Source organism: Oncorhynchus mykiss, chromosome 23 (assembly GCF_013265735.2).
Source record: "Oncorhynchus mykiss isolate Arlee chromosome 23, USDA_OmykA_1.1, whole genome shotgun sequence".
Classification (NCBI taxonomy): domain Eukaryota; kingdom Metazoa; phylum Chordata; class Actinopteri; order Salmoniformes; family Salmonidae; genus Oncorhynchus; species Oncorhynchus mykiss.
In genome coordinates, this window is record NC_048587.1 from 47485210 (window position 1) to 47506662 (window position 21453).

A 21453-nucleotide genomic window follows, 5' to 3' on the forward strand; every position below is an offset into this window, starting at 1 on the left:
GATGATACCAAGATTTAACTCTTTGACCTGAATGCCAAGTGTCACGTCTGGAGGAAACCTGGTACCATACCTATGGTGGAGGCAGCATCATGCTGTGGGGATGTTATGCCAGCTGCAGGAACTGGAAGACTAGTCAGGACTGAGGGAAAGATGAACGGAGCAAAGTACAGAGAGATCCTTGATGAAAACCTGCTCCAGAGCACTCAGGACCTCAGACTGGTGTGAAGGTTCACCTTTCAACAGGACAACGACCCTAAGCACACAGCCAAGACAACGCAGGAGTGGCCAAGTCTCTGAATGTTCTTGAGTGGCCCAGCCAGAGCCCGGACTTGAACCCGATCTAACATCTTTGGAGAGACCTTAAAGTAGCTGTGCAGCAACGCTCCCCATCCACCTGATAATGCATGAGAGGATCTGCAGAGAGGAATGGAATAAACTCCCCAAATACAGGTGTGCCAAGCTTGTAGCGTCATACCCAAAAAGACTCGAGTCTGTAATCACTGCTAAAGGTGCTTCAACAAAGTGCTGAGTAAGGGGTCTGAATACTTATGTAAATGTGTTATTTCAGTTTTATATTTGTAATACATTTGCAAACATTTCTACAAACCTGTTTTCGCTTTGTCATTACGGGGTATTGTGTGTAGATTGATTTAAAAAAAGATTTGATCCATTTTAGAATAAGGCTCTAACGTACAAAATGTGGAAGAATTCAAGGGTTCTGAATACTTTCCCGAATGCACTGTATGTACATGCATCTTGTTAGAGAGAGCCAAATGCAGAGTCTACAGTTTCCCATCTAATGTGTTGTTTGACCCTCATGCTGCATGGCTGGTTATGACAGACAGTCATAGAATAGTAAAGATATAAAAATGGAGATTGTGTTCCTCAATTAGTCAACATTGTAACATTGATATTGATATTTAACACAGTAAAATACCCCATCCTCCTCCCTCTCCACCACAGGTATGAGGAATGTAAAGAGAAGTTGGTGCCATTTCTGAAGAAGGTGGGCTTCAACCCAAAGAAGGACATCTACTTCATGCCTTGCTCTGGGCTGACGGGAGCCAACCTAAAGGAGCCCATAGAGGAGTGCACATGGTACACGTAAGTCAACCTCCCCTCAGTTCCCTGCAGAAAGTACACGTAAGTCAACCTCCACTCAGTTCCCTGCAGAAAGTACACGTAAGTCAACCTCCACTCAGTTCCCTGCAGAAAGTACACGTAAGTCAACCTCCCCTCAGTTCCCTGCAGAAAGTACATGTAAGTCAACCTCCCCTCAATTCTCTGCAGAAAGTACAATTGAAGTCGGGAGTTTACATACACTTAGGTTGGAATCATTAAAACTCGTTTTTCAACCACTCCAAAAAAGTATTGTTAACAAACTATAGTTTTGGCAAGTCGGTTAGGACATCTACTTTGTGCATGACACAAGTCATTTTTACAACAATTGTTTACAGACAGATTATTTCACTTATAATTCACTGTATCACAATTCCAGGGGGTCAGAAGTTTACATACACTAAGTTGACTGTGCCTTTAAACAGCTTGGAACATTCCAGGAAATTATGTCATGGCTTTAGAAGCTTCTGATAGGCTAATTGACATAATTTGAGTCAATTGGAGGTGTACCTGTGGATGTATTTCAAGGCCTACCTTCAAACTCAGTGCCTCTTTGCTTGACATCATAGGAAAATCAAATGAAATCAGCCAAGAACTCAGAAAAATTGTCGACCTCCACAAGTCTGGTTCATCCTTGGGAGCAATTTCCAAAATGCCTGAAGGTACCACGTTCATCTGCACAAACAATGGTATGCAAGTATAAACACCATCGGACCACGCAGCCATCATACTGCTCAGGAAGGAGACATGTTCTGTCTCCTAGAGATGGACGTACTTTAGTGTGAAAAGTACAAATCAATCCCAGAACAACAGCAAAGGACCTTGTGAAGATGCTGAAGGAAACAGGTACAAAAGTATCTATATCCACAGTAAAACGAGTCCTATATCCACATAACCTGAAAGGCCGCTCAGCAAGGAAGAAACCACTGCTCCAAAAACGCCATGAAAAAGCCAGACTATGGTTTGCAACTGCATATGGGGACAAAGATCATACTTTTTGGAGAAATGTCCTCTGGTCTGATGAAACAAAAATATAACTGTTTGGCCATAATGACCATCATTATGTTTGGAGGAAAAAGGAGGAGGCTTGCAAGCCGAAGAACACCATCCCAACCGTGAAGCACGGGGGTGGCAGCATCATGCTGTGGGGGTGCTTTGCTGCAAGAGGGACTGGTGCACCTCACATAATAGATGGCATCACGAGGAGGAAAATTATGTGAATATATTGAAGCAACATCTCAAGACATCAGTCAGGAACTTAAACCTTGGATGCAAATGGGTCTTCCAAATAGACAATGACCCCAAGCATACTTCCAAAGTTGTGGCAAAATGGCTTAAGGACAACAAAGTCAAGATATTGGAGTGGCCATCACAAAGCCCTGACCTCAATCCTATAGAAAATTTGTGGGCACAACTGAAAAAGCGTGTGCGAGCAAGGAGGCTTACAAACCGGTTACACCAGTTCTGTCAGGAGGAATGAGCCAAAATTCACCCAACTTATTGTGGGAAGCTTGTGGAAGGCTACCTGAAAAGTTTGACCCAAGTTAAACAATTTAAAGGCAATGCTACCAAATACTAATTGAGTGTATGTCAACTTCTGACCCACTGGGAATGTGATAAAATAAATAAAAGCTGAAATAAGTAATTGAACTATTATTCTGACATTTCACATTCTTAAAATAAAGTGGTGATCCTAACTGACCTAAAACTGAATTTTTACTAGGATTAAATGTCAGGAATTGTGAAACTGAGTTTAAATGTATTGGGCCAAGGTGTATGTAAACTTCCGACTTCAACTGTACACGAAAGTCAATCCCTCTGGGGGTGCTGAGTGGCGGTTGCTTGTCAAGTCTTTATTTTCATAACAGTCCATCAAATCAATGTATATTTTTTCCTCCTCCATAAAACAGCTCTGCTAACTTCTATGAAGCTATCAAAGTTCTCTCTGTCCCCATAATAATTGATAATCCATAAATGTATTATTAGAAAAGATAATAATTGATTGTCCCAGTCGTTCTTCATTGCCAGGGGGTTGCCATTCATCCCACATCTGGACAGCCTGCCAAGCTTCAACAGAATCACAGATGGCCCTGTCAGATTACCCATCGTAGACAAATACAAGGTGAGCTCAACTGCTGTCATGAGTTATCCCAGTTACATATCTCTAGCTCTGTATTGCACTCAACGGTATAACTTGCATAATTTTTAACCACTCCATCTTATTCTGTAGTAATTAATAATCCATTATGAATACATTATCTGAGAGTTTGACAAAGGCTTATGAAATGACTGCTAAATGACAAAGATAATGCAGCACTGTGCAGCTGCTACCTACACACACACTGGCCTTCCCACATCACATCCAGATGAGGCCCTCTGTTCCGTTCTGGGTGTCCTTCCAAGTCCTCCCTACTGTAGCCAAGGACAGCAGAGCACAGCCATTTTCTCCACAAGATAATTTAGCTTTCTGGCACCGGTTTCACCAGCAGGTGTTTTGGAACAGGTTAGAAGGAAGGAAATTATATTGTATAGCTTTCTCAGCAGGTCTTCCGCACACACACACACTGCTGTGGTTGTGTAAGAGGGGTGTTATGAAACCCAGGAGCTCTAACTAGATCTGCTATTCAGTTGATATAATGGGATTACGGTCCAGTTAATTGGCGGCTGGTTAGGTTGTTAGACTAGCTGGCAGTGGGGATCAACAGCTTAGCGCTAGACGGTAGTACACTCAATTAAGTCATCTTAGGTGGGAGCATAGAAGAGAAAAGAAACAACCATTTTAATTGACTAGACAGAATCCGTTTTAGTTTTTTTATTAATTCAATATAAGTGCTAATTTTCTATGGTAACCTGGTGTGAGCAGAATCCGTAGTAAACTGCAGTGTCCTTCCTAACCCTTAGTACCACTTCCTTTAACTGAGGGGGGTGTTGATGAGCATTTGTCTCTGCTAATACAGGGGTAATAAAGGCCTAGTTCACTAATTTTGTGGATTTAAGCACCATCAGAACCCCTACTTCCCAAGCCAAAAAGGTGAAAGATCTTTCTGTGCCCTTAAGCAAGGCACTTAACCCTAATTTCTCCAGGGTTGCTGTTGATAATGACAGACACTGGCCGTGACCCCACTCTCCGAGGTTTATAAAAACCTCTTAGATCGGAGTAGAGGATGAGAAAGGAAACAAAGGATGTAGTGTTATAATACAATCTTCTTTAACTTGTAGTAAGTAAGTAGCTTTGAGCCGGACCGGCTCATAGGGGCAGGAGCCTATCTTCTGTTTCTGTAGCGTGAGGCAGCTTGACGTACATGTACAACAGCCCCTGGACAGGACACTAGTCTACCGCAGAACCTTCCCCCCCCCCCAAACTATCTCCTTAATGTTGAGTGCCGAGCAGAGACTCATAGGGTACCATTTTTACAGTCTGTTGTATGACTCGGCTGGGGATCGATCTCCCAATCTCAGGGTGGACACTCTAACCACAAGGCCACTGACTATAACTGGTAGAATAACCTTTAACCTGGTCTTGGTGGTGCTCTGTGTTCAGGATATGGGCACTGTGATCCTGGGGAAGCTGGAATCTGGGTTCATTGCCAAAGCCCAGCAGCTGGTCATGATGCCTAACAGGGTAAGGCTCTCCATAGGTCATTCATCTGTCCTGGAGAGTATACATTACACAAGTGTACAGGAGACCCTTTCACAATTTACATGTACTTTTTAATTCCTTTGGCAGATGCTCTGCAGAAAAACGTCTGCTAAATAATGTATCTTTAAATTGTAAAAGTGACTCCAGACTTCCAACATTACCATGCACTTCAGGTTTGGATTCTCCAACATGTACGCATCTGTGTTAAATACTTTACTTCAGGTTCTAATGTTATATTTCCCTTCCCAGACCCAGTTTATCTTGCGATTTTAAGATTACTAATATATTACTTGTTGTATAACATATACACTGAGTGTACAAAACATTAAGAACATCTTCCTAATATTGATTAGCACCCCCTTTTGCCCTCAGAACAGCCTCAATTCATCGGGGCATGGACTCTACAAGGTGTTGAAAGCGTTCCACAGGGATGCTGGCTCATGTTGATTCCAATGCTTCTCATAGTTGTCAAGTTGGCTGGATGTCCTTTGGGTGGTGGACCATTCTTGATACACACAGGAAACTGTTGAGTGTGAAAACCCAGCAGCGTTGCAGTTCTTGACACACTCAAACTGGTGCACCTGGCACCTACTACCATACCCTGTTCAAAGGATCTTAAATCTGTTTTGCCCATTCACCCTCTGAATGGCACACATACACAATCCATGTCTCAATTGTCTCAAGGCTTAAAAATCTTTCTTTAACCTGTCTCCTCCCCTTCATCTACACTGATTTGAAGTGGATTTAGTGACATCAATAAGGGATAATAGTTTTTGTTTTGTATACTCGGTGTATATACAGCACTATGATACATGTGATGTGTTATCCCCACCCCCAGCACACAGTGGAGGTGCTGAGCCTGCTGTCTGACGAGGTGGAGACAGATGAAGCTGTTCCTGGAGAGAACCTGAAGCTAAGGCTGAAGGGCATCGAGGAGGAGGAGATCCTGCCTGGCTTCATCCTCTGTAATGCTGAGAACCTCTGCCACTCCGGACGCACTTTTGACGCTCAGGTAGGCTACGTTCCTTAGGACATGACTAAGGTAATTTTAGATCGGTTGGTAGAGCATGGCGCTTGCAATGCCAGGATAGTGGGTTCCATTCCCGGACCACCCGTATGTAAAATGTACAGTGTATGCACACATGACTGTAAATTGCTTTGGATAAAAGCTTCTGCTAAATAAATGGCATATGTTATCATTGTCTAGGATTAGTTTACAAAGATACACTGCATCAGGGAAATGCTAAATGATAGCGATGGTAGGTTGGGTTGACTAAATACAGTTGAAGTTGGAAGTTTACATACACTTAGGTTGGAGTCATTAAAACTTGTTTTTCAACCACTCCACAAATTTCTTGTTAACAAACTATAGTGTTGGCAAGTTGGTTAGGACATCTACTTTGTGCATGACACAAGTCATTATTACAACAATTGTTTACAGACAGATTATTTCATTTATAATTGTAACGGTTTTCTTGATGAGAAGGAGAGTCGGACCAAAATGCGGCGTGTCTATTGCAATCCATGTTTAATGAAGTAACACACTAAACACAAACACTATCAAAACAATAAACTTAACGAAAACCGAAACAGCCTATACTTGTGTAACCTAACACAGAACAATGACATCAGGACACTAAGGACAATCACCCACGACAAACTCAAAGAATATGGCTGCCTAAATATGGTTCCCAATCAGAGACAACGATAAACACCTGCCTCTGATTGAGAACCACTTCAGACAGCCATAGACAACAATCCCCACTACAATCCCCATCCCCATACAATCCCCATCCACAATCTACAATCCCCATACATACACACCACATACAAAAACCCATGCCACACCCTGGCCTGACCAAATAAATAAAGATAAACACAAAATACTTTGACCAGGGTGTGACAGAACCCCCCCCTAAGGTGCGGACTCCCGAACGCACCTCAAAACAATAGGGAGGGTCCGGGTGGGCGTCTGTCCATGGTGGCGGCTCCGGCGCGGGACGTGGCCCCCACTCAATCAATGTCTTAGTCCCTTCTCCTCGCGTCCCTGGATAGTCCACCCTCGCCGCCGACCATGGCCTAGTAGTCCTCACCCAGAACCCCACTGGACTGTGGAGCAGATCGGGACTGAGGGGCAGCTCGGGACTGAGGGGCAGCTCGGGACTGAGGGGCAGCTCGGGACTGAGGGGCAGCTCGGGACTGAGGGGCAGCTCGGGACTGAGGGGCAGCTCGGGACTGAGGCAGCTCGGGACTGAGGGGAAGCTCAGGAGTGAGAGGAAGCTCAGGCAGGTTGATGAATCTACCAGATCCTGGCCGGCTGGCAGATCTGGAAGAGTCTGGTCGACTGGCAGATCTGGAAGAGTCTGGTCGACTGGCAGATCTGGAAGAGTCTGGTCGACTGGCAGATCTGGAAGAGTCTGGTCGACTGGCAGATCTGGAAGAGTCTGGTCGACTGGCAGATCTGGAAGAGTCTGGTCGACTGGCAGATCTGGAAGAGTCTGGTCGACTGGCAGCTCTGGCTGCTCCATGCTGACTGGCTGCTCCATGATGACTGGCAGCTCTGGCTGCTCCATGATGACTGGCAGCTCTGGCTGCTCCATGCTGACTGGCTGCTCCATGCTGACTGGCAGCTCTGGCTGCCCCATGCTGACTGGCTGCTCCATGCTGACTGGCAGCTCTGGCTACTCCATGCTGACTGGCTGCTCTTGCTGCTCCATGCTGACTGGCTGCTCTGGCTGCTCCATGCTGACTGGCTGCTCCATGCTGACTGGCTGCTCCATGCTGACTGGCGGCCCTGGCTGCTCCATGCTGACTGGCGGCCCTGGCTGCTCCATGCTGACTGGCGGCCCTGGCTGCTCCATGCTGACTGGCGGCCCTGGCTGCTCCATGCTGACTGGCAGCTCTGGCGGCTCCTTGCAGACTGGCAGCTCTGGCGGCTCCTTGCAGACTGGCAGCTCTGGCGGCTCCTTGCAGACTGGCAGCTTTGGCGGCATCCTGCAGACAGGCAGCTCCTTGCAGACTGGCAGCTCTATGCAGACTGGCAGCTCCTTGCAAACTGGCAGCTCCTTGCAGACTGGCAGCTCCTTGCAGACTGGCAGCTCCTTGCAGACTGGCAGCTCCTTGCAGACTGGCAGCTCCTTGCAGACTGGCAGCTCTGGCTGCTTCATGTAGACTGACAGCTCTGGCTGCTCCTTGCAGACTGGCAGCTCCTTACAGACTGGCAGCTCCTTACAGACTGGCAGCTCATTGCAGACTGGCAGCTCATTGCAGACTGGCAGCTCATTGCAGACTGGCAGCTCGGGCTGCTTCATGCCGACTGACAGCTCAGGCTGCTCCATGCCGACTGACAGCTCAGGCTGCTCCATGCAGACTGACAGCTCAGGCTGCTCCATGCAGACTGACAGCTCCTTGCAGGCTGGCAGCTCCTTGCAGACTGGCAGCTCATTGCAGACTGGCAGCTCGGGCTGCTTCATGCAGACTGGCAGTTCTGGCTACGCTGAACAGGCGGGAGACTCCGGCAGCGCAGGAGAGGAGAGAGGCTCCGGCTGCGCTGAACAGGCGGGAGATTCCGGCAGCACAGGAGAGCAGAAAGGCTCTGGCTGCGCTGAACAGGCGGGAGACTCCGGCAGCGCAGGAGAGTAGAAAGGCTCTGGCTGCGCTGAACAGTCGGGAGACTCCGATAGCGCAGGAGATAAGAGAGGCTCTGGCTGCGCTGAACAGGCGGGAGACTCCGACAGCGCAGGAGAGGAGAAAGGCTCTGGCTGCGCTGAACAGGCGGGAGACTCCGATAGCGCAGGAGAGAAGAGAGGCTCTGGCTGCGCTGAACAGGCGGGAGACTCCGGCAGCGCAGGAGAGGAGAAAGGCTCTGGCTGCGCTGAACAGGCGGAAGACTCCGATAGCGCATGAGAGGAGAGAGGCTCTGGCTGCGCTGAACAGGCGAGGCGCACTGTAGGCCTGATGCGTAGTGCTGGCACAGGACGTGCAAGGCTAGGGATGGGCACAGGAGGCCTGATGCGTGAGACTGGAACCAACTTCACCAGCCGACTAAAACGCACCTCAGGACGAGTATGGAGCGCTAACCCAGGTGCCATCAAATCCCTGACACGTTCCGTCAGGCGAATTCTATGCATAATGCACCAACACAGCAACTCCCTCATTTCTCTCTCCTCCAATTTCCCCATTAACTCCTTCACAGTCTCTGCTTCGCTCACCTCCAACACCGGCTCTGGTTCTGGTCTCCTCCTTGGCTCCTCACGATAAACAGGGGGAGTTGGCTCAGGTCTGAACCCTGACTCTGCCACACTCTCCCTGAGCCCCCCCCCAAGAAATTTTTGGGGCTGACTCTGGGGCTTCCTTCCGCGCCGCCGTGCCTGCTTCGCCAACTCCATTCTCTGATAACCTTCCGCGCACTGCTCCATCGAATCCCAGGCGGGCTCCGGCACTCTCCCTGGGTCGGCCGCCCACCTGTCGATCTCCTCCCAAGTCGTATACTCCATACTGTACTCCTCTTTGGGCTGCTCCTGTTGTTTCTTCTCCCGCTGCACCTTTGGGCGGCTACACTCCCCTGGTTTAGCCCAGGGTCCTCTCCCGTCGAGGATTTCCTCCCATGTCCAGAAATCCTTATTGCGCATCTCCTCGCGCTGCTCCTGCCTGTTGACACGCTGCTTGGTCCTTAGGGTGGGTGATTCTGTAACGGTTTTCTTGATGAGAAGGAGAGTCGGACCAAAATGCGGCGTGTCTATTGCAATCCATGTTTAATGAAGTAACACACTAAACACAAACACTATCAAAACAATAAACTTAACGAAAACCGAAACAGCCTATACTTGTGTAACCTAACACAGAACAATGACATCAGGACACTAAGGACAATCACCCACGACAAACTCAAAGAATATGGCTGCCTAAATATGGTTCCCAATCAGAGACAACGATAAACACCTGCCTCTGATTGAGAACCACTTCAGACAGCCATAGACAACAATCCCCACTACAATCCCCATCCCCATACAATCCCCATCCACAATCTACAATCCCCATACATACACACCACATACAAAAACCCATGCCACACCCTGGCCTGACCAAATAAATAAAGATAAACACAAAATACTTTGACCAGGGTGTGACAGAACCCCCCCCTAAGGTGCGGACTCCCGAACGCACCTCAAAACAATAGGGAGGGTCCGGGTGGGCGTCTGTCCATGGTGGCGGCTCCGGCGCGGGACGTGGCCCCCACTCAATCAATGTCTTAGTCCCTTCTCCTCGCGTCCCTGGATAGTCCACCCTCGCCGCCGACCATGGCCTAGTAGTCCTCACCCAGAACCCCACTGGACTGTGGAGCAGATCGGGACTGAGGGGCAGCTCGGGACTGAGGGGCAGCTCGGGACTGAGGGGCAGCTCGGGACTGAGGGGCAGCTCGGGACTGAGGGGCAGCTCGGGACTGAGGGGCAGCTCGGGACTGAGGGGCAGCTCGGGACTGAGGGGCAGCTCGGGACTGAGGGGCAGCTCGGGACTGAGGGGCAGCTCGGGACTGAGGCAGCTCGGGACTGAGGGGAAGCTCAGGAGTGAGAGGAAGCTCAGGCAGGTTGATGAATCTACCAGATCCTGGCCGGCTGGCAGATCTGGAAGAGTCTGGTCGACTGGCAGATCTGGAAGAGTCTGGTCGACTGGCAGATCTGGAAGAGTCTGGTCGACTGGCAGATCTGGAAGAGTCTGGTCGACTGGCAGATCTGGAAGAGTCTGGTCGACTGGCAGATCTGGAAGAGTCTGGTCGACTGGCAGATCTGGAAGAGTCTGGTCGACTGGCAGCTCTGGCTGCTCCATGCTGACTGGCTGCTCCATGATGACTGGCAGCTCTGGCTGCTCCATGATGACTGGCAGCTCTGGCTGCTCCATGCTGACTGGCTGCTCCATGCTGACTGGCAGCTCTGGCTGCCCCATGCTGACTGGCTGCTCCATGCTGACTGGCAGCTCTGGCTGCTCCATGCTGACTGGCTGCTCTTGCTGCTCCATGCTGACTGGCTGCTCTGGCTGCTCCATGCTGACTGGCTGCTCCATGCTGACTGGCTGCTCCATGCTGACTGGCGGCCCTGGCTGCTCCATGCTGACTGGCGGCCCTGGCTGCTCCATGCTGACTGGCGGCCCTGGCTGCTCCATGCTGACTGGCGGCCCTGGCTGCTCCATGCTGACTGGCAGCTCTGGCGGCTCCTTGCAGACTGGCAGCTCTGGCGGCTCCTTGCAGACTGGCAGCTCTGGCGGCTCCTTGCAGACTGGCAGCTTTGGCGGCATCCTGCAGACAGGCAGCTCCTTGCAGACTGGCAGCTCTATGCAGACTGGCAGCTCCTTGCAAACTGGCAGCTCCTTGCAGACTGGCAGCTCCTTGCAGACTGGCAGCTCCTTGCAGACTGGCAGCTCCTTGCAGACTGGCAGCTCTGGCTGCTTCATGTAGACTGACAGCTCTGGCTGCTCCTTGCAGACTGGCAGCTCCTTACAGACTGGCAGCTCATTGCAGACTGGCAGCTCATTGCAGACTGGCAGCTCATTGCAGACTGGCAGCTCATTGCAGACTGGCAGCTCGGGCTGCTTCATGCCGACTGACAGCTCAGGCTGCTCCATGCCGACTGACAGCTCAGGCTGCTCCATGCAGACTGACAGCTCAGGCTGCTCCATGCAGACTGACAGCTCCTTGCAGGCTGGCAGCTCCTTGCAGACTGGCAGCTCATTGCAGACTGGCAGCTCGGGCTGCTTCATGCAGACTGGCAGTTCTGGCTACGCTGAACAGGCGGGAGACTCCGGCAGCGCAGGAGAGGAGAGAGGCTCCGGCTGCGCTGAACAGGCGGGAGATTCCGGCAGCACAGGAGAGCAGAAAGGCTCTGGCTGCGCTGAACAGGCGGGAGACTCCGGCAGCGCAGGAGAGTAGAAAGGCTCTGGCTGCGCTGAACAGTCGGGAGACTCCGATAGCGCAGGAGATAAGAGAGGCTCTGGCTGCGCTGAACAGGCGGGAGACTCCGACAGCGCAGGAGAGGAGAAAGGCTCTGGCTGCGCTGAACAGGCGGGAGACTCCGATAGCGCAGGAGAGAAGAGAGGCTCTGGCTGCGCTGAACAGGCGGGAGACTCCGGCAGCGCAGGAGAGGAGAAAGGCTCTGGCTGCGCTGAACAGGCGGAAGACTCCGATAGCGCATGAGAGGAGAGAGGCTCTGGCTGCGCTGAACAGGCGAGGCGCACTGTAGGCCTGATGCGTAGTGCTGGCACAGGACGTGCAAGGCTAGGGATGGGCACAGGAGGCCTGATGCGTGAGACTGGAACCAACTTCACCAGCCGACTAAAACGCACCTCAGGACGAGTATGGAGCGCTAACCCAGGTGCCATCAAATCCCTGACACGTTCCGTCAGGCGAATTCTATGCAAAATGCACCAACACAGCAACTCCCTCATTTCTCTCTCCTCCAATTTCCCCATTAACTCCTTCACAGTCTCTGCTTCGCTCACCTCCAACACCGGCTCTGGTTCTGGTCTCCTCCTTGGCTCCTCACGATAAACAGGGGGAGTTGGCTCAGGTCTGAACCCTGACTCTGCCACACTCTCCCTGAGCCCCCCCCCAAGAAATTTTTGGGGCTGACTCTGGGGCTTCCTTCCGCGCCGCCGTGCCTGCTTCGCCAACTCCATTCTCTGATAACCTTCCGCGCACTGCTCCATCGAATCCCAGGCGGGCTCCGGCACTCTCCCTGGGTCGGCCGCCCACCTGTCGATCTCCTCCCAAGTCGTATACTCCATACTGTACTCCTCTTTGGGCTGCTCCTGTTGTTTCTTCTCCCGCTGCACCTTTGGGCGGCTACACTCCCCTGGTTTAGCCCAGGGTCCTCTCCCGTCGAGGATTTCCTCCCATGTCCAGAAATCCTTATTGCGCATCTCCTCGCGCTGCTCCTGCCTGTTGACACGCTGCTTGGTCCTTAGGGTGGGTGATTCTGTAACGGTTTTCTTGATGAGAAGGAGAGTCGGACCAAAATGCGGCGTGTCTATTGCAATCCATGTTTAATGAAGTAACACACTAAACACAAACACTATCAAAACAATAAACTTAACGAAAACCGAAACAGCCTATACTTGTGTAACCTAACACAGAACAATGACATCAGGACACTAAGGACAATCACCCACGACAAACTCAAAGAATATGGCTGCCTAAATATGGTTCCCAATCAGAGACAACGATAAACACCTGCCTCTGATTGAGAACCACTTCAGACAGCCATAGACAACAATCCCCACTACAATCCCCATCCCCATACAATCCCCATCCACAATCTACAATCCCCATACATACACACCACATACAAAAACCCATGCCACACCCTGGCCTGACCAAATAAATAAAGATAAACACAAAATACTTTGACCAGGGTGTGACAATAATCCACTGTATCACAATTCCAGTGGGTCAGAAGATTACATACACCAAGTTGACTGTGCCTTTAAACAGCTTGGAAAATTCCAGAAAATTATGCCATGGCTTTAGATGCTTCTGATAGGCTAATTTACATCATTGAGTCAATTGGAGGTGTATCTGTGGATGTATTTCAAGGCCTACCTTCATACTCAGTGCCTCTTTGCTTGACATCATGGGGAAATCAGCCAAGACCTCAGAAAAACAATTGTAGACCTTCACGAGTCTGGTTCATCCTTGGGAGCAATTTCCAAATGCCTGAAGGTACCACGTTCATCTGTACAAACAATAGTACGCAAGTATAAACACCATCGGACCGCACGGGGGTGGCAGCATCATGTTGTGGCGGTGCTTTGCTGCAGGAGGGACTGGCGCACTTCACAAAATAGATAGCATCATGATGAGGAAAATTATGTGAATATATTGAAGCAACATCAAGACATCGGTTAAAGCTTGGTCGCAAATGGGTCTTCCAAATGGACAAAGACCCCAAGCATACTTCCAAAGTTGTGGCAAAATAGCTTAACTTCTTGACGCAACCCATCCCGTTAGCGGGATAATTTTCATCACCACCCGCTGCACCAAATTCAAATTAAATTACTAAACATATTTAATTTTCATGAAATCACAAGTGCAATATAGCAAAACACACCTTAGCTTGTTGTTAATCCACCTGGCGTGTCAGATTTCAATACAGCTTTTCGGCGAAAGCATAACAAGCGTTTATGTAAGAACATCTCTCAGTAGACAAAATATTACAAACACCTAGCAGCCAAGTAGATTGGTCACGAAAGTCAGAAAAGCAATAGATTAAATCGTTTACCTTTGATGATCTTCAGATGTTTTCACTCACGAGACCCCCAGTTACACAATAAATGTTCCTTTTGTTCCATAAAGATTATTTTTATATCCAAAATACCTCAATTTGTTTGGTGCGTTATTTTCAGAAATCCACAGGCTCGAGCGGTCACGACGGGGCATGTGTCTAAACTATGTCTAAAGACTGACACCTTGAGGAAGTGATTGGAAAAGGAATCTGGTTGATATCCCTTTAAATGGAGCGAAGGCAGGCTATGGAACATGGAGCTTTCAAAATAGAAGCCACTTCCTGGTTTGATTTTCCTCAGGTTTTCGCCTACAATATCAGTTCTGTTATAGGCAGTTTCATATGGGTATGTTTTTCATCCAAAAATCAAAATACTGCCCCCTACACTCAACAAGTTAAGGACAACAAAGTCAAGGTATTGGAGTGGCCATCACAATATCCTGACCACAGTCCTATAGAAAATGTGTGGGCAGAACTGAAAAAGCATGTGTGAGCAAGGAGGCCTACAAATCTGACCTAGTTACACCAGCTCTGCCAGGAGGAATGGGCCAAAATTCACCCAATTTATTGTGGGAAGCTTGTGGAAGGCTACCCGACATGTTTGACCCAAGAAACAATTTAAAGACAATGCTACCAAATACTAATTGAGTGTATGTCAACTTCTGACCCACTGGGAACGTGATGAAAGAAATAAAAGCTGAAATAAATCATTCTCTCTACTATTATTCTGACATTTCACATTCTTAAAATAAAGTGGTGATCCAAACTGACCTAAGACAGGGAATTTTTACTAGAATTAAATGTCAGGAATTGTGAAAAAGTTTAAATGTATTTGGCCAAGGTATATGTAAACTTCCGACTTCAGCTGTATGTAAACTCCAGTACTTATTTTTTTTAAATACTTTTGTTTTCAGATTGTCATCATTGAGCATAAATCCATCATCTGCCCAGGTTACAACGCAGTCCTACACATCCACACCTGTATTGAAGAAGTACAAATCACAGTGAGTTACTAAGTTACATTAACTTGTTAACAACCCCTAACCTTATCACAGTGAGTTACTAAGTTACATTAGCTTGTTAACGTCTCCTAACCCAACCGGGTCTCTATCCAAGTATAGCCTACCCACCACAGGTATCTTCTCTGTCAGTGAATAATGTTCATTAGTAAATAAACCTGTATTCAAGTCAATTCTCTCCTCAGGCCTTAATCTGTCTAGTGGACAAGAAGACCGGTGAGAAGAGCAAGACGCGACCTCGCTTTGTCAAACAGGACCAGGTGTGCATCGCCCGGCTACGTTGTGCTGGAACCATCTGCCTCGAGACCTTCAAAGACTTCCCACAGATGGGGAGGTTCACCCTACGAGATGAAGGTTGTGTGTGTGTTACTGTGGGATTGTTTTATACCATGTTTTGTTTCTATTGATGAAATAGGAGAAAGCTTTAAACAACAAAACCAGTGGCAAATGGAGTATTAAACGTTTTTATAAGTATGGAATTGTCTCCCTTTTCAGGCAAAACCATTGCTATTGGCAAAGTGCTGAAGCTGGTACCAGAGAAGGACTAATGTGAAGCAGCATGGAATCCTGGGACAGTTGTCATGAAAGAGGAGGAAGCTGCTGACGCCTACCTAGCCAGCCACCCCCTCTTACATACCACACTATCTGTTGAAGATGAGGAGGAGAACAAATCATGTTTGAAAATAAAGAAGAAACTTTAAAAAGTGACTGAATCAGTTTTTATGATGAACAATGTTAATGAAAGACAAGTCCAGTGTGTCAGCTTTCTCATATTGAGAGCTCAGCTATGCCACTAATGTAGCCACTACCCTTTCCCAGGCCAATCTCACTCTGTGCTGGTCCACCTTTTGTTTTGGAAATGGGAATGTATGCGTTGTTACTTCGTTTGGAAAGGAAGGGACTAGCGTTGCATCCGGTTACATCACGTTTGGACCATAATTAGCTTGTTATACGCATTCAAATCCAAAATATTATACCAAAATGGTAATATTTTGGTTGTAGGTATCGCCATACCAAAATCCTAATCTGGTATGTTCACACGCACACAATCAAACAAACATGGTTCCTGTTGTGAACGTGTGTTGTCATGTTACCAATCAACAACAATGAAAATAAAGTATCAAACTGAGAGAAAAATTAAAGGCTCTGTTTTTCTCCATTTTTTACAATGTTCATTTGGTCTTTCGGAATGGTTTCCACTGGTTACCACAGCCACAAAGTCAAAATTGGTTTAAATGTAAGGTTATGGTTAAGGTTAGCAGAGGGGTTGAGGTTAGGTTTAAATCCGATCAAATTGTAGAAATGGGCGGGGTTTAGGACTTTGTGGCGGTAACTAGTGACCTTTTTGAATTGTCCTCAAACTGTTCGCAAATAAAGTTGGGAAGTTTCAATTGCAAGAGTGACGTGAGCCAATCGATATGCGCATGCGTTACCCCGGATAAAACACGTGAAGAAGCATGGCAGACAAACCTGAGGAGTTGGCGCTGGACCGGGTACAGGTAATGTCTAAAATCACTTTGATAATGTCTTCTTTAACAAAAGTGTAGTTATATGGATGCCAGGAAAAGCGGGGTGATATCAGTAGGTTATGTTTTGTAAGCCAGCTTTCTTTGGAGCTAGCAACCAGCTGGATAGCAAGCTAGCTAGCGTTAGCTTGTGCGGTCGGATAGTTCGCAACACGAGGCAAGTCACTTATTTTCTGTGTCTTAACTGGAAACGCTGTGAACACACTTTCGGAGTATTCTACAACTCCTTCCATTGGTTCTTGGTACCACTGTCGTTGGAAAAATGTCGACCCTTTACTAGTCCGACTTTTGTAGGTTAAAATGGGTAAAAAGTTGTAACGTTGGCTAGCTATCGTTCGCTTTCTCATCTGAGCTGACTTGTTCAGGACGATTTGTGTAACTTAACTAGTTAACCTAATGCGGCTGGTTATTTGCATTTGGTCAATGTGTTGTCTATTTGAACAAAATTACAGATTAATTTGTCACTGTTTTTACATTTATTCATAACTTCTCATTGTGTTCCCAGGTGAAGAAAGCAGTTCAAGCACTGCTGGCTTTCCTGAAGACTAAGTCTACCCCAGACTCTCTGCTCCTGGACGAGAGTCAACACCTATCCCTCCTCTTTACACTATGGAAAATCCCCAAGCAGGCCCAGACCATCCGCATGTGAGTCCCTCTGCCAACACTGTCCAGAGCTACAAACCAACATGGTTACATAATACAGGCATAGCTATGGGAAAATACATTGAATGTGTGGAGCAATTAACCCCTTTTCCTGCAGTATAGTGGTGAAACTGTCCAGTAATAACCACAAGTCCTCTGTTTCTCCCTCAGCCCCTTGCCTCATGGCATCCGGACCGACACAGATGAGGTTTGTCTCTTCACCAGAGATGAGCCTAACATGACCCCTGACCAGACCCAGAGGTTCTACAAGAAACTGCTGGCTGAGAGAGGGGTCAAGAATGTCACAGAGGTATTACTAACTAACACCAATAATATTAGTTATTATTATTGATTTTCTAGACACCCGAAGTGCTTACCTCATCCTCAAATGCATCTCATCTGATTTACTTTAGTCTGTAACTAGTGTTTGGTCATCCAATGTGAATAAGTGCACCTCAGCAAACCCTGTCCTCCTGTCTGTGTTGGACATGGCCAATGATGGTGCCATAGTGACTCAAAGTATATCCAGGTGGACCTCCCTCTCTATTGGAGTCTGTCTCTACAGCTTTTACACAGTTACCTACTGTCATACTGTATACGCATGTATTAATGATCAGAGCTTCTTGTTTTTTGATATGCTCCTTTACTTGTTGGTGCATGACTCAACTCACCCAGGCATATACCTGTCTTTCTATAGGTGATCCCTTACAAAATGCTGAAGACTGAGTACAAGCCCTTTGAGGCCAAAAGAAGGCTGCTGGGGAATTTTGACATGTTCCTGTCAGACGACCGTGTTCGCCGCCTGCTGTCCTCACACATTGGCAAGCACTTTTACGAGAGGAAAAAGTACGCTTGTAAATGTGTTCTATTGGTTGATCAACTTGTCTATTTTAGTCAAATGAAATCTATTTAGTCTTATTTTTGCATTGGTTCGGAACCTGTTTCACACTCCGTATGAATTTTGGTTTAAATCCAGTGCAATATGAAACTAACTCCAGTGAGGCAGGGGAGCGGTGTCCTTTTTGTGCCGTCTCCCGGTTCACTCTCTGGGAACATCAACATAGCCCCAAGTGCTGTTCCCTGGCCTTGAAATGCATCAAATCACTTAAGTTGAAATGTGCCTTCAAGCCAGCCCTTCTGGTGTTCTAATGTAGTGTTTCCTCTCCTCTGCTTAGGGAGCCTTTGTCAGTAAACCTGCGGAGCAAGAAGCTGGCCGTAGATATCCAGCGAACCATCCAGGGAACAACCATCTCCATTTCTAAGAAAGGCTGCTGCTGGTGAGGCCTGCTCCACGCTTGACTTGATGAATAACTGCACCCCAGCAAACCCTGTCCTCCTGTCTGTGTTGGACATGGGCAATGATGGTGCCATAGTGACTCAAAGTATATCCAGACGGACCTCCCTCTCTATTGGAGTCTGTCTCTACGACTTTGACACAAATTGGCAAGTGTCTAATATTCTTAGTGTTCATAGAATTCATTCATTCACACTGCCTTTTGTATCATGTAATTGTTTGTTTTAGCATGGCTCGTGTGGCCCACTCTGGGATGGCTGCAGATGAAATAGCAGAGAATATCGACTCGGCTGTTAGCACCATTGTGACCAAACTACGCGTGGTGAGTTTGCTGCCAGGGATCCTCCTGAGCTCACGACTGACGGTCACTACAGATATTTACACTTTTATTATACGTTAATGTCAGTTATACCCATGTTAAACGTTTGGGCCCAGCTGTTGTCTGGGGTGAGTTTACTAGGTCTATAGTACTGGTACATTAAGCTAATTGCCTGCTCTTTATAGCAGAGGGATTAAACCCATGTGCCCCCTCACCCCAACAAATCAAGGCCCTTGACAAGAGGCCACAATCAGATGCTATACACAGGATGGCAATGTTTTTGGCTGTACCATTAAATGTTTCTCACATAAATGAAGTTGACCTAAAAAGGTATGCGTGAAAGTACATTTGAGACTAGATGGCTGCGGTCTTGCTGCTTTGCAGAAAGGACCATTGATAAAGATCATCCACCTGAAGAGCCAGTCATCAGTAGCTCTGCCCATCTACACCTCTAACATGAACCACCTGACCCTCTTAGAGGAGACAAAGAAACAGGCCCGCGCAGCCATGGATGCCAAGGTAGGAGTGCTACACACAAATGCTTGTAAGTAGTATTTTAAGATAATTGAAGTTACCTATTTTTGTCAAACTAAATCTTTCTAAGGACTTGTCTTTGCACTAGTTCGGAACCTGGTTTACAGTCAGTATGATTTTAGGTTTAAATCCAGTGCTATATGAAACTCGTTCCAGTGAGGCAGGGGAGCTGTCCTTTCTGTGCCGTCTCCCTGTTCACTCTCTGGGAACATCAATATAGCGGGGCGGCAGGTAGCTTAGTGGTTAGTGTTGGACTTGTAACCGAAAGCTTGCAAGATCGAATGAATCCCTGAGCCGACACCCCCCTGAACAAGGCAGTTAACCTACTATTCCTAGGCTGTCATTGAAAATAAGAATTTTTTCTTAATTGACTTGCCTAGTTAAAGGTCAAATAAAAATAGCCCCTAGTGCCACGTATGGGCTACGGAGGTCAATTTCATATATATATATATATAGATATAGATATAGATATAGATATATAGATATAGACAGGTAGACCCCACATCCTCCTGCTCATAAAGAATACCTATAACCTTTTTTTGTGAATTTCAGAAAACTGCAAGCAAACAGAAGTCTACAGAAAAAAACACAGGTGCTGAAGTAGAGGAAGAGATTCCACAGCTTGTTCCCATAGTACCGCCAAGCAAAAAAGCTAAACTGGAGGTCTGTACCACGTGTCATACTGAATGTTTTTGTCAAATTACATATTTGCTGACTTGTCGGGGGAATGGTTCGTAACCTGGTTCACTCGCTGTATGAATTTTGGCTTAAATCCAGTGTTGCATGAACCTCATTCCAGTGAGGCGGGGGAGCAGTGTCCTTTTTGTGCTGTCTCCCTGTTCACTCCCTGGGAACACTGACAGGCTGGAGGTTATTTGATACTTTGTATCAGTCCAATCTCCTCTGTCCTGGCACACCAGCGGTGGAAACAGCTTCCCCCTGAAGCTAGGATAGCAGTCCCTGCCCATCTTCTGAAACATCAGAAAACCTACCTCTACAAACAGTATCTTAAATAATCCTCACCTTGACCCCCCCCCCCCCCCCCCCCCCCCCCCCCCCCCCCGCCCAAGCTCTGATTTTACTGATGGCTGTTATTGAAGAAATGTACTTTCTATGCATGTGGTTGTCTAACCTAGCTGTCTTAAAGATGATTGCACTAAGTTGCTCTGGATAAAAGTATATGCTAAATGACTAATGTATCTACAGACTCCTCTCAGTACTGTGCTAATGGATTGCTCCTCTCTCTGATGCTGGTAGAAGCAGACCAAGAAGGGACTTGAGAAGGCACCCAACCCGACAGGGGGGAAGAAGGCTCCCAACCCGACAGGGGGGAAGAAGGCTCCCAACCCGACAGGGGGGAAGAAGGCTCCCAACCCGACAGGGGGGAAGAAGGCTCCCAACCCGACAGGGGGGAAGAAGGCTCCCAACCCGACAGGGGGGAAGAAGGCTATGAGAAGAAAAAGCAAAAGGACCAAGAAGGCTGCTTAAAGGAAAGTGCCTCAATCTCGATGACTTTTGTCTTGACAACTCAATGAACAAAGCGTTCCTATCCATTAATGTCTGTATTACTCCCCCTTTCTCTACATGGAACTCTGACTTCATCACTGATTATAAAGGACTTCTTTATAAATATAGAACTGTTAACATTTCAGTTTGTTGAATTGATCCAAGGACAAACTCAAATGAGCTGTAATTGTCTGACTGCCTCAAAGGGTTTTGTTTAATGTAATGTGTAAACTCAACTTATAAATGTGAAAAACTACTGAAGTATGTTGTCTAATTTCTTATACAAAATGGGCTCACTGTCAATATTTAGTGAATATGATTTGTATGTGATGCAAACCAATTAAATCAGGCTTTTAGTGGTTCCTGATGCATTAGCTTCGAGTGGTATTTACCATGGTGAACTCAGTCCAAATACAGTAGTCTGTCGGATGACAAGGCTATTGTTGATGAACAGTCCGTGCGGCTGCTGCCTGATCCTTACAGGCCAAATTTACTTTTCTAATATCAGACTGGGTTCACTGTAGAGTGTTCTATCAGACTAGTGGTCTTACTCACGTTCAACATAAATTCTTGAAATATAAT

General features: G+C 47.4%; 2 protein-coding genes and 3 non-coding genes across 7 annotated transcripts in view; all 5 read left to right on the forward strand.

The window, feature by feature from the left end:
- Positions 1-16192, forward strand: part of LOC110502883 (eukaryotic peptide chain release factor GTP-binding subunit ERF3A) — a 30220-nt gene extending 14028 nt beyond the window's left edge. The window contains exons 11-17 of one of the 2 annotated variants that reach the window (XM_036960634.1): positions 964-1104; positions 3148-3241; positions 4661-4741; positions 5598-5771; positions 14946-15035; positions 15236-15404; positions 15546-15758. In XM_036960634.1, coding sequence (XP_036816529.1) covers positions 964-1104; positions 3148-3241; positions 4661-4741; positions 5598-5771; positions 14946-15035; positions 15236-15404; positions 15546-15598 — 802 coding nt within the window. In that variant the 3' untranslated portion in view covers positions 15599-15758. Of the gene's footprint in view, positions 1-963; positions 1105-3147; positions 3242-4660; positions 4742-5597; positions 5772-14945; positions 15036-15235; positions 15405-15545 lie in introns of both variants that reach the window. The other variant, XM_021581229.2, reaches the window with a different exon arrangement.
- A 206-nt stretch (positions 16193-16398) lies between these two features.
- rsl1d1 (ribosomal L1 domain containing 1) lies at positions 16399-21127 on the forward strand. Of its 2 annotated transcripts, XM_036960637.1 has the most exons (10): positions 16399-16549; positions 17082-17221; positions 17390-17528; positions 17916-18064; positions 18394-18495; positions 18741-18834; positions 19216-19350; positions 19918-20028; positions 20623-20757; positions 20812-21127. In XM_036960637.1, exons 1-10 carry the CDS (start codon positions 16508-16510, stop codon positions 20851-20853), a joined length of 1089 nt encoding a protein of 362 aa, XP_036816532.1. In that variant the 5' UTR covers positions 16399-16507; the 3' UTR covers positions 20854-21127. The 2 variants fall into 2 exon arrangements, with proteins under 2 accessions (XP_036816532.1, XP_036816530.1); XM_036960635.1 differs by having other exon boundaries at positions 20623-21127.
- Positions 17669-17796, forward strand: LOC118943945. The gene has a single exon (XR_005039290.1). It is a non-coding gene; the product is annotated as a small nucleolar RNA SNORA55 (small nucleolar RNA).
- Positions 18532-18659, forward strand: LOC118943950. Its single transcript, XR_005039295.1, has one exon. It is a non-coding gene; the product is annotated as a small nucleolar RNA SNORA55 (small nucleolar RNA).
- On the forward strand, positions 18922-19046 carry LOC118943946. The gene has a single exon (XR_005039291.1). It is a non-coding gene; the product is annotated as a small nucleolar RNA ACA64 (small nucleolar RNA).
- Positions 21128-21453: the final 326 nt, after the last annotated feature.

What these genes read in the sequence shown, in the direction of transcription:
- rsl1d1 (XM_036960635.1), top strand. Translation starts at nt 16,508, where the DNA reads ATGGCAGACAAACCTGAGGAGTTGGCGCTGGACCGGGTACAG. An exon ending in TTGTGACCAAACTACGCGTG is followed by an intron (nt 18,835 to 19,215) that starts GTGAGTTTGCTG and finishes GCTGCTTTGCAG; the next exon opens with AAAGGACCATTGATAAAGAT. An exon ending in GCGCAGCCATGGATGCCAAG is followed by an intron (nt 19,351 to 19,917) that starts GTAGGAGTGCTA and finishes TGTGAATTTCAG; the next exon opens with AAAACTGCAAGCAAACAGAA.